Source organism: Notechis scutatus, chromosome 4, assembly GCF_049901735.1.
Source record: "Notechis scutatus isolate UNSWTSFEM ecotype Mainland chromosome 4, rNotScu1.2, whole genome shotgun sequence".
Lineage (NCBI taxonomy): Eukaryota > Metazoa > Chordata > Lepidosauria > Squamata > Elapidae > Notechis > Notechis scutatus.
The window spans coordinates 126,617,831-126,630,236 of record NC_142012.1 but is presented as its reverse complement, the minus strand read 5'-3'; the positions used below and the strand labels follow the sequence as shown (position 1 = coordinate 126,630,236).

The 12,406-nt window shown below is 35.5% G+C and overlaps 1 protein-coding gene across 1 annotated transcript in view; it reads left to right on the top strand.

Moving 5' to 3' along the window:
- INPP5D (inositol polyphosphate-5-phosphatase D) overlaps nucleotides 1–12,406 on the top strand; it is a 79,419-nt gene that overhangs the window by 14,863 nt on the left and 52,150 nt on the right. The window contains exon 3 of the mRNA XM_026684265.2: nucleotides 10,144–10,294. Coding sequence (XP_026540050.2) covers nucleotides 10,144–10,294 — 151 coding nt within the window. The remainder of the gene's footprint in view (nucleotides 1–10,143; nucleotides 10,295–12,406) is intronic.

Here is a 12,406-nt window from a genome sequence, read left to right as displayed (position 1 = left end):
TTCTGCTGAAACGTTGCTACAACTTTAAAAGAACAACTACAATGACGTGGGAAAATACCCAACCAAGCTGAATACCATATATATGTAAGTACCGCTGAAAACTTAAGAAAACATATATATATATATATATATATATATATATATATATATATATATATATATATATATATATACATACATACATACATACATACATACATACATACATACTGTACATACATACATACATACATACAGTATGTGGATCTTTCTGTTATTCGGGTTTCTACAACTTAAAAGATTTGAAGTATCTGAACAAAGCTTCGATGAAGTCTCATTCATCATCTTCAAACTTAAGAAACAAATGTCTTCCGCTCTGTGCTTTTATATATATGATGTGAGCTTATATATATATATATATTTCCCATTATCACATATTTATATATATATTTATTTTGTAATGGTATTTTCTTATTGCCAAAGGGGTACTTTACTCTGCAAATCAAGGATTTGGGTAAGCATGTAATAGATTGAGTGCTCCATTCATAGCAGCTTTGCCCAGTGATGGCATTGTAGTTCAACATGTCTAAAAGGCACTGTGTTGGGAAGATAGATGTTAGATGTTCCTAATTTTTTTAAAAAGGTTGTCTTGATGTCAATAAAGCACCATAAACTAATATTCTGTAGATCAAAACATGCTCAGGTTACTAATTCATCTCCAGTTCTTCACAGGAGGCCAATCCAGGTATAAATGGTGTATACTGATAATATAATGCTCTGCACATTTTAGAACTTACAACAATGACATATGTCTTGTTCTCCCATACAGCAAATAAAGTGGTGAGTCTGAGTGTGGACTATACAAACCCTAAATAAGCCCTAAGTTTGTGTGGAGAAGTATTGCTACCTGATCCTTCTATTGATCTCAATGGTTTAGTCATAGCACCTGTTTGTGAAAATAGCCCTTGCAATTTAGGGATAACTTTTTCTAATATGTTTTATTGAATAAATATATTGTTTAGATTAAAAGCTACTGTATTTATCAATATACTGTATTATTCTTTATGTTGCTTAGAGGATTTTTTAAGCATATTAGGGTGATTCTTCTTCATAGAAGTTCTAATATTGGTTTCAATATTGATTCCAAACCCTCTTTTTGAAGCAATTGCTCTAGCCATATTTTTATAGTGTGCTTTATTCAGAAGGAAATGTGAAAGTTCATGTTTTGAGAGAAACTAGAAGTAATTTAAAATAGATTCATGATGGTCTTCATCATTTGTGTAAATTTGAAATGCTAACAAAAAAAAAAAAAACACCTCCCTGAGCATTTGGCAAGTGCTATAGCAATAAAAATCTACTCTAATCAGTGAAAAAGGGGGGGAAACTTTGCTTTACATTCAATCTAAACATGCTAAACAAGAGGAAGAAGCTAATTAAATTTCACCCCTTTTCATTTGGGAGGGTTATTGAAGCAGAGTTGCCAGTCAAGCTAGCCAAAAGTCAAAAGAAACTTAGCATAAATTATTTCCAGGGAAATTGTACACTAATATTTGAGTTTGTCTTTAGGGAAGACTAGAATAAATTTCATGCAAATCTGCCAATGTGACTATATCCTGGCCATTTTATAGTGGATTTGTCCTCTATCAATTCCACAGAAGTTACTAAACTAATTCCAGAATGGGGATAAGAAAAATATTTGTTTCTCCTTAGTGGTTTCAGCTTTAGGTTCTTTCTATGCCAATAGAAATAGAAAATCAATTTTTTTTTAAAGTAAACCTCTAAATAGCTACAGTTGGCTTTCTTTATTGCCCCAAAAATGTAATACTATGAGCAGAAGACATGATGTATCTGCTGATATCCTAGTCCTAGATTATAAATGTGAAGGGAGAAAAATTATACTTTGAATTCTATATTTAAAGAAATGAAGAAGAAACCAATATATTTGGTTAAGTGCTATAGATATATGTTTTTCTTGTGCCTAGCTCTTTAACATTTAGCTGCTGCTTTTTACCCAATTCTACCAGGAGAGCCCCTAGGACTGTGATGGTGAACCTATGGCACATGTGCTGGAAGTGGCATGCAGAGCCATTACTGCCAGCACACAAGCCTTTGCCTAGAGCAGATATACTGCACATGCGCGCCTGCCGCCCGCCAGCTGATTGTTGGGTATCTGGTGTGCATGTGCGGGGGGCAAGGTTGCACGGGAGATGTGCGCAATGCGTAGAGATGCGTGGCACATGGGAGGGAATCGTGCACACATGTGCAGAGATGCACAGAGACGTGCACAGGGGATGTGCCTTCCGGGTGCTGGCATGCGAGCATGCGCGAGCGCAAGCATGCACACAATTTTCGGCACAGGAGCCCAAAAAGGTTAGCCACCACTGCCCTAGGAACACTGCATTGTTTTTCTTTTAACAACCCTGTAATCCCTTGCATTGGGGGGGGATTTGGGGTGACTGAATGGAGCTAAGCATTTACTGGCCATATGCCCTTCCTGATACCTACGGGAAGCTCATAGCAGAGAAAGAAATATCTGCTGCTACATTAAGATCACAGCCTCCTGATAGGAACACTGCAATACAGTAATCTAATTCACTGTAGCATTAGATAAGATAGGCAGATTATCTTACCGGTCCATAAATTATGCATCACCAGTTTTAATTGATGAAAAGCACATAAATCCCTTATCTACCTGCTCTACCTCCCATCAAATCTCTCTTGTCCATGGTACTTTTATCCCCTCTCTTCATGGTTTATCCAGTTGTTCCCTTAGCAGTTGTGGATCAAAAGGGGATCTTTAGAGTCTTATATCTATTCGACCTAAAGGAGCACAGAAGAACAGTTAATAGATTTTTATTTTGGAAAGCCTGATTAATTTTAAACTCACATACTTATTCTTAAACTTAGTGTTACTGAACCATTTATGTGCCGAGTAAGTAATAGAAAGAAAAGAAGAAGCTGCCCAGGGACTTTCATCTTCTGATAGGGACTCTTATGGATTTCAGCTGGCATTCCAGATTGTTTTCTGTGGTTATTTCTCACTTCTGTACAAACGGCTGGTTTTTATTTCTGTTCCTCATTTCATAAGCTATTTGACAAAACCAAAGCCAAGTGTGTAAAAGTGTCGATCTGTATGTATGTATATGCTGATTGGATATTGTCACATTCTTTAATATGTTTTTCTATAAATGTATTTTTTCCAAGATTAATTTCATCCCTCTTTGATATCAGGTTTTAATCTCAGGACTGTGCAGCCTTCCTCAGATTCTCTTGTTTGGGTTTATGAAATCCATAATCCCAACCCACTTTGTCCAGAGGCTGATAAATAGCAAAGATGGAAATATTAAGACCAGAAGGCTAATTGCATATATATTGGACATTTTATATTATTTACACTGGGCAACGATGATGGCTGATTTCTCAAGAAACAGATAAAAGACATACCTGAAACTCCATTAGTAGATTGTGCTTCTTTCTATATTCTACTGGGAAGGTTGCTTTCCTGCAATGAATTTGAATTGCTGAAAATTGCAACAATATATTTGGATGGAGTGACAGTTGTAGCTGAAATGTCATTGACATGATCAGTCAAAATGATATATATCCTAAGTTACACAGAATCATGCAATATAAAACAGGTTCAAGGTGTTTTCTCTTTTTCTTATTGAAAAAAATATCAACAAAAGGAGATGTTCCATTGGAGAAGAACAGCTTTGGATTCCACCAACTGTTGTTTAATTGGAATTTATTTGTTTATTGTTCTATTGCAGAATTGCTGTGGGGAAAAGTTATTGCCAGAAAAATAATATAAAGCAAACCCACTTAGTAAAACAAATGGTTTTAATCACCACTCAGTAAAATACAACAAGCATCATCACCTAACTTCGAAATCACAGCTATTACATAATTTTAAAAGATACAATAACATTCCATTTATAATTCTTTTTAAAAGCCTCCATTATTAAATTATGTATTTGCCTAGTGCCATAATAATAGTAGGGTCAATAGACTAGGGTCAATAGAGTCCAAATTTGAAAGCCACCTCATATCTAAGGGGTTACTATTAGTTTAAAATGTAATTAGGTATAAACTAAACATAGGAGCATGGTAGCTCAAGTGATTGGAACGCTAGGCAGGAGGTTAGCAAGCCCCCGTTCTAGACCCAAGAGCTGCTGTGGGGTTGAGCTCTTGTTCTTCACTCCACTTTTGGACCTCCCTGGGCAACAGTGATGTCTCTGGCTAATCTTTTTAAACCAGAAGTACCTTGGTGCTTCTGACCTGGGTGAAAAAAAACACACCAAACATAAACATTGCACAGATGATATTCAAGCCTTTTAAAACTTAGACAAATTAATAGAGAATACAATAGTTCCTAGTTGAGACGATTATATATTATCTCCAGTAGGAAGTACTATGCAATGAAATGAAATGCTGGAAGATTGTAAGACAGAACCTGCTATTGTGACTATGTCCTGCTTATGGGCATCCCTGAGCAAATGCCCGACCGGATTTCACTTTAATGTTTTCTAGGGAGAAATTAATAAGAGACAGTCACCAAAATTCACCCCTTAGGAAAAGTGCAGTTATTATAGCAAGGAACATGAATGGTACGTTAGTTTAGCATGCTGATGTTCTATCAATGTTTGGAAGATTTCAGCACAATCTTTTTTTAATATTTCCAAGTCACTTGGAAACACATCGGAATGAACCGGGAAGCTACAGTTCATCTCCTATTGAGAAAGACTGCACTGTTGATGGGTAGTAGAAAAAATATATTGTACTAAAATTAAATTTACTCAAACAATTATTGTCAAAAGTTCATAAGACATGATTAAGCAGAGTATTAAATAAATGGGAGATTATTCATCCTCTTGATTAAAAACAAGAGGATGAATAATTTAAGACCAAAGCAAATACAAAGAACCTCAGACTAGGCATTTCCATTAAAATAACAGAACAGAGATTACAATTCTATGCCTTTTTTCTCTCCCCACTCAGTCCCCCAAGTCCTTGGAGAAGCAACCAGAACTCTGTTGGTTTTTACAAAAATGTTAAAAATTGAATTTTATTGAATTTTATTGAATTTTATTTTATTTTTCCTAACCTTACATCTGAAACCATCATGCTTTCTTTCCTGATTCCACATTCTTTATGGATGACTTGTTACTCTTACCTTTGTATCTGTTACCTTATCTAATGATATAATTTAAAACTAAATCTTCATAAGAAAGTTATAAATTTAAAAGGGAGACCCTTTGACCATTCCATACACAATTAATCTATAATTTAACAACTGGTTTATAATAACTAGGTAGAATTAACATCCTACTCAGAATACATATGTTATGAGGAAATATTCATATTCATGGCCTTTTTACTTCCCCATAGCTCCATAAATATTTTCAACCATTTATTAATGACATCATTACTGTATCTACATTTTACAATCATAAGTATTCAGATCTCCCAAGAAGAATATTTTCCTAGGAATAATGATCCTTAAATGTTTAATTAAATCTCAGCAAAAGACACAAAGGCATTCTGTTGCCTACTGAAAAAGTGTTTTATTTATTACTTTTATGTTCAAAATATTTGCCCTATTACTTTACAACCTCTATAAGAGAGCTCTCAAATTATTAAATAATAAAAATACATTATTAAAAATAAAATATGATGGCAATCATTTTTAATATTTTTTCCCAAAAAATTAACTTGTACATATCTGCAGCCATTTCTTTATTTACAAACTCTACTAAAAATCAGATTATCAGAAACTTGATGATCCTTTATAAAAACAGATTGTGCAGAATAATTTATTGATGAATACCAATACTGCAGTCAGAATTGTTAGAGCTATATTTTTACATATTTAATGGTATGATGGATATTTTCTATTTACTCTTGCAAAATCATAGAATTGCAGCAATTATATTTAAATAATTAGCAATGATATAGAATGATAATTTGTGGTCCTTTCCTTTTTTTCAAAGTAACCATATCGAATAAAAAAGGAAGAACACATTTTTTAAAGTGTATTTCTAACAGTGGAGGAGTGGCGCTCCTTTGATGTTTTTAAACTATTCTACTTCACAGCCCTTCACTGATTCTATCAATTCAATTGTTCCAGATATCTTCTGTAACATTAGCGGTGGGGCTAAATCTTTTTAATAAACATAAGAAATTTGAGGAAGTTTTATTTCCTTTTTACAAAGCTACCCACTACCAGCATCTAGGACTACAATTATTTGTCTGATAGCCTTTGAGTTCGAGTAATGGTCTGTGTGAAGCCTAACAGTGAAGTGTGAAAAAATTAAAAGTCATATAGATTAACATGTTATACAAAATGTTTGAAATAAATAAACAAATAAGTCTAATTAATTAATTTAATAATTTAATTAATTAAATAAGAAAACCAAGTGAAACTTTAATTGGTAAATTTGTCATCTCTAGGTCCACAAGCTAGTGGTCTTTTTTTTATCATCAGTTTCCATTAGATCATTTTGAAACTTTAAAAAAGTGAAGAAAAAATGAGGAAGTTATTTCTATCTGAATCATAATTACAAAGAATTGAAGCAGTTAGTATTTGAAAATGGAAAATAAAAATACAGAGGAAGGGACAATGGAGGGGGGGGGGAGATCTGTAAAACAGTAAATAGCTGCACTTGCAAATATAAATTGAAGTTCAGCTGAAATGGAAAACTGTGCATGGTTTGCTCTTCCTAGAACACCAAGGCAACACAACAGTTTTAGCTGCTATTCCTGACCAGTCAAAACCAAAAGAGGTAAAGTAGATTAGATGCTTTATCTAATCTAGCCAAGAGGGAGCAACAGACAACCTACACACACACGAAGATGCACACACCTGCATCCCAGCATCTTCTTTTACATCCTAAATGCTCATACTGCCAAATTGTGGCTATCTAAATTTCCACTTTTTATCAAAGCAGTAAAACTTGTTAAGCATCTTTTGTCTATCTCAACCCAAAGAAGCATAGGGAGCTAAACGTCCATTTATCTTCCCTCCAGGCTCATCCTGTATCACTGCTACCTCCTAAGGTCCTGAACAGTCAAACAGATTAAGATGCAACCCTGGTGCAAAAAGACTGCCTGACTCTTATTTATTTATTTATTTATTTATTTGATTTGCCAATTGTTTACAAGATAATAAGTATAAGTGTATACATAGTTGTGAATACATGAAATGGGTACATATAAGAAAAATAAAAGAAGAATAAGAGAAACAATAGGACAGGGACGGTAGGCACGTTGGTGCGCTTATGCACGCCCCTACAGACCTCTTAGGAAAGGGGTGAGGTCAATAGTAGACAGTCTAAGGTTAAAGTTTTTGGGGTTTGGGGAAGAAACTACAGAGTCGGGTAGAGTATTCCAGACATTGTCCACTCTATTGCTGAAGTCATATTTCCTGCAATCAAGTTTGGTGCGGTTAACATTGAGTTTGTATCTATTGTGTGCTCTTGTGTTGTTATGGTTGAAGCTGAAGTATTCATTGACAGGTAGGACATTGCAATGTATGATTTTATATACCATGCTTAAATCAGACCGAAGACGGCGTAATTCAAGGTTTTCTAGTTCTAGAATTTCAAGTCTGGTGGCATAAGGTATTCTACAACGAGTAGAGGAGTGGAGAACTCTTCTTGTGAAGTATTTCTGGACTTTCTCAATTGTGCTAATATCAGATATGTAATGTGGGTTCCAGACTGATGAACTGTATTCGAGTATTGGTCTAGCAAATGTTTTGTATGCTCTGGTTAGTAGTGTGATATTACCAGAGAAAAAGCTACGTAGGATTAGGTTAACAACTCTTAATGCCTTTTTGGCTATGTAGTTGCAGTGGGCTCTAGCACTTAGATCATTAGAGGTGAGTATTCCAAGGTCCTTTACAGAGCTTGGGTCATCAACAAGATCTTGACTATTCAGCTTGTATTTTATTTTCTGATATATTTTTTTTGCCAATATGTAAGACAGAGCATTTATTTGTTGAGATTTGAAGTTGCCATTTGTTTGACCATTCTGATACATAGTCAAGATCTTTTTGTAGGGTAGCAGTATTGTCTGTGGTATTGAACAGTTTTACATCATCAGCGAAAAGAACACAATTGCTCTTAATATGATCACAGAGGTCATTTATGTAGAGTATGAAGAGAGTTGGTCCTAGAACACTGCCTTGGGGACACCACTATTGACAGGTACAGAATTTGATAGGACGCTTCCAATTTTGACCATTTGTTGTCTGTTTGCCAGGAATGCTTCTATCCAGTTATTCAGTTGTCCAGAGATACCATAGGATTTTATTTTTAGGAGTAGTTTGTCGTGTACCACTGAATCGAAGGCTTTACAGAAGTCTATGTAGATTGCGTCTATTGCTTTGCCCTGGTCGAGTTGTGTCGTCCATATGTTTTTGCAGTGTAAGAGTTGCAGATTACAGGATAGTTTTTTTCTGAAACCAAATTGTTTATTGGAGAGTAGGTTGTTTGTCTCTAAGTGGAGGATGATGGATTGGTTAATAATTGATTCCATGACTTTACAGGTGACGCAGCATAAGGAGATTGGCCTGTAATTTTCAACTAGGCTTGGGTCTCCCTTTTTGAAGATGGGGATGACTGTGGCTTGTGACCATAGGTTAGGAAAGGAGCTGGTCCTGAAAGATTTTTCAAAGATTATGCTTAGAGGTTTGGCTATGGCAGTGGATAGCTTTTTTAAGAAGTAGGCACATATTCCATCCGGTCCAATAGATAGAGATGGTTTTAGATTGCGTAGTGCTTTTTCAACATTGTCTTCTGTAAAATCGATATGTATTAGATCATTGTTGTTATCTGTGGTATGGCTAGGAAATACTGGGCATGATCCATTGCTGTTTACAAATACTGAGCCGAAGAATGTGTTAAAGAGGTTGGCTTTAATGGTGTCGTCGTTGCAGTCTTTACCATCAGGTCCTATCAAGGGTGGGATGGACCTTGAGTCTTTTAGTTTAGTCTTATGTCAGAAAAGAATTAGTTGTGTTTAGAAAGAACGCAGAGTAGTCACCTTTCCTTTCTTTAAATGGCTAGAAAAAAGCAGTTGGCTTGAAGCACTGAAGCTGACACTGGCAGGTGTGGAGGAGAGAGAATGCAGAATTTGCACTGGTGAAGTGTAGCACATGTATAGACTAGATGTGCCTGTGATCTTGTTAACCTTAACCCTAACCTGTAAGATAGTCTTGTTTAATGCTATTCACCTTTCAAGGCAAAGAGGGGTTATTCTTCCCCAAACCCCAAAAACTTTAACCTTAGACTGTCTACTATTGACCTCACCCCTTTCCTAAGAGGTCTGTGCATAAGCGCACCAACGTGCCTACCGTCCCTGTCCTATTGTTTCTTTTATTTTTCTTATATGTACCCATTTCATGTATTCATAACTATGTATATACTTATACCTATTATCTTGTAAGTGATTGACAAATCAAAATAAATAAAATAAAAATAAATAAATATATCCCCCCTCAGATTGAAATTAAGCATGTTCGGCTTCTGTGGTTTTTATCATGGTATCTGACACTGGTCTGAATGAAAGAAACTAGGAAATAAAATGAGTCACCTTATTGGTACAGCATGCATACCTTACAGCAGGGCTGTCAAACTTGCGGCCTGCAGGCCGAATGCATCACATGCTAGCCACGCCCATGCCTGGTTTAGTGAAGGGGAAAAAAGGCACAATGTCACATGACACCGCCTTGACGATGCAAGTTTGATACCCCTGCCTTAAAGTAATATCTGTGATTAATAAATTAAACCAAATTAGTTATTATTTATTAAATTTACATGGTACTCATTTCACTGTTTGAGTTATCCATTGTTTAAAACACTTTTTGGGTATCAATCTACAAGTAAAGTAAGAAGGCAGAGGAAAAACAGAAGAAGAATATGAAGAGTGGGCTTTAGGAAGCACTTAATAAGAATTCCTGCTTAGACATATATTGTTAAAAAAAACCTAACCCTGGCTGAAATGGGGAAAGGTGTATTTAAAAATAATTGTGTTTGCTGTGCTTTCACTGTATTGCTAAGTGTCTTATTAACCACTTCAACATGCTTATTTGGTTGAAAATCTCCAGCAATATTTGATACATGTATATATCTATATATCTATATATATTTCTGGTGCCTTTAGGCATGTGAAGGTGTTCCAGTGCAATATTTCAACAGCTTAGATGAACTGATAGAGTTTTACAAGAAAGAGAACATGGGGCTGGTCCGGAGCCTTAAATTCCCAGTCCCACATGAAGAAGAGGAGACAACAGATGATCTAGAAGAAGATCTGGGTAAGAAGTTCAAAAAATAATAATTTACATTTTTACTAATCTAAAGTTGCCAATTTGAAGGAAGTAATCCAGAGGTGGTATTCAGCAGGTTCTGACCAGTTCTGGAGAACTGGTAGCGGAAATTTTGAGTAGTTTGGAGAACCAGCAAATACCACCTCTGACTGGAGATTTTACAGTATCCTGCCCCTGCCACGTCCACCAAGCCACGCCCACAGAACCGGTAGTTAAAAAAAATTGAATCCCACCATTGAAGTAATCAGTTTTACAGTGGAATTGAATTGACCTGTTGAATTAAGGAATGTTGAATACACATCTCTAACAATTCTTTGAAACAGAACATTGCCTATCAGCCAACCGTAATGAATATAATTCAAGAATATTATCTCATCCTGTTCTTCAAAGAGCATAGAATGCCCTGGGAAAATGCAAAGCATATTATTGGTCTCCTAATTATATACTTCGAGGTATTTCCCTGTTGTGTGTCAAAACAATATAATAAAATAATCCAAGAACATCTATTGCTCTAGTAGTTTTAGAGTATTGTGTTCCTTTTAGTCATAAGTACCAAGCTGAGCCATAATTCTCTTTAAAATGTTTGTTTTTACTTTTGAATTGCACTGGGCGCGTAGATTATTCTCTTCACTGATCATACTGTCAAACTGATATCTACTTAATATTGCTTTTATTAGATTTTTAAAGTTTCTCTGGCAAGCACAAAATGTTACTTGACGTTTCTGTCTTGCTTCTTCTAACATGACAGTGGACACATATTTGTCAATATACTATTCTAACGGTTTACAAAGTTAAAGCTCCAAAACAAGGTTAAAGCAATAGAATTCCAATTAAATTCCAATTAAAAACAAACAGATGAAAACTGCATCTATAATTATAATTACAATGTACAAAACTTTTCAGAGGAGAAAGGCTTTAACTCTGTTTCAGAAACTCACAAGATTATACACATGACACAGCTGTAGCCTCAACCGAAATCAGACTAATCCTGAGTTGGAGAACTGGTTTCCATGTGAATCCTATGTAGAATCTTCCCTGGTTCTTACATATAGTCCTTTAAACATGCTGGTGCCATGGCTTCATCCAGAGGGGAGTTTTCAGTAATACTCTTCCCTCTCTCTTCTGGGGAAATCCCAATTAGCGATCTTGTGGCTGTACATTATTCCAACAGCTGGCTGGAAATACAAATGATTAAAACAGAAAGAAATAATGTAGAGATAATGCTAGAGCTATTAGAAACTAAAGTCTTACCTCTAAAGCAGGTGACCAGTCCCATCTTTGGGCACGATGTTTGCTAGAGAAAGAAGATTCTGTTGCATCAAAAGCTCAAAAATACAATCCTCAATTTCTTCTATGTTTTCCTGCTGCAGGAAAGAAAAAGATCTGCTGTGTTTTCACCTTACACTTTGATTTGTTTTAATTGTTTGTTTTACAGTACCCATTTATTCCTTTCCTTTCTTTTGGTGGATCATTTTTCCTTCTTGGTTAAACTTCTATGCTCCACCCTACTTTCCCCACCTGACTCTCTACTTTTATACCAGAGGCCTCCAAACTTGGCAACTTTAAGACGTATGGACTTCAACTCTGAGAAATCTCCAGTATAGTTGGCTGGAGAATTCTGGGAGTTACACATGTGTTACAGTTGCCAAGTTTGGGGACCTCTGTTTTATACCTTCTAGTCTTCTTTCCTTTCTGCTTTTATTTTCCATGCCACCTCTAGCCCCTACATTTCAATTTTCAGAGGTTTTTAATTTTAACCATCATTTATTTTTATTTCTGACCTCCACGTCTTGTTTACTGTGCCCCATTTTTGAAGGCCGTGTTTCCTCTGACGCCTTCATAGGCACAACCTTATGTGACCACTTGTTACATACTCTTTCCACTGTCTCTCATGTAACCTGTATCTGCATAAAATGACTTTCTTTTTTTCTTTTTCTCCTTGCATGCTCATATAAATTTATATCTGCATTAGTTTATCTAAGTAATGCATCTGATGAAGTGAGCTTCAGCTCTTTTAATAAAATCTGTAGAGAGAGGGAAGGAGGGAGGAAAGGAGGACATTACTATCTAGTTTTTTTTTTTTTATTTAATTCTTGGAAA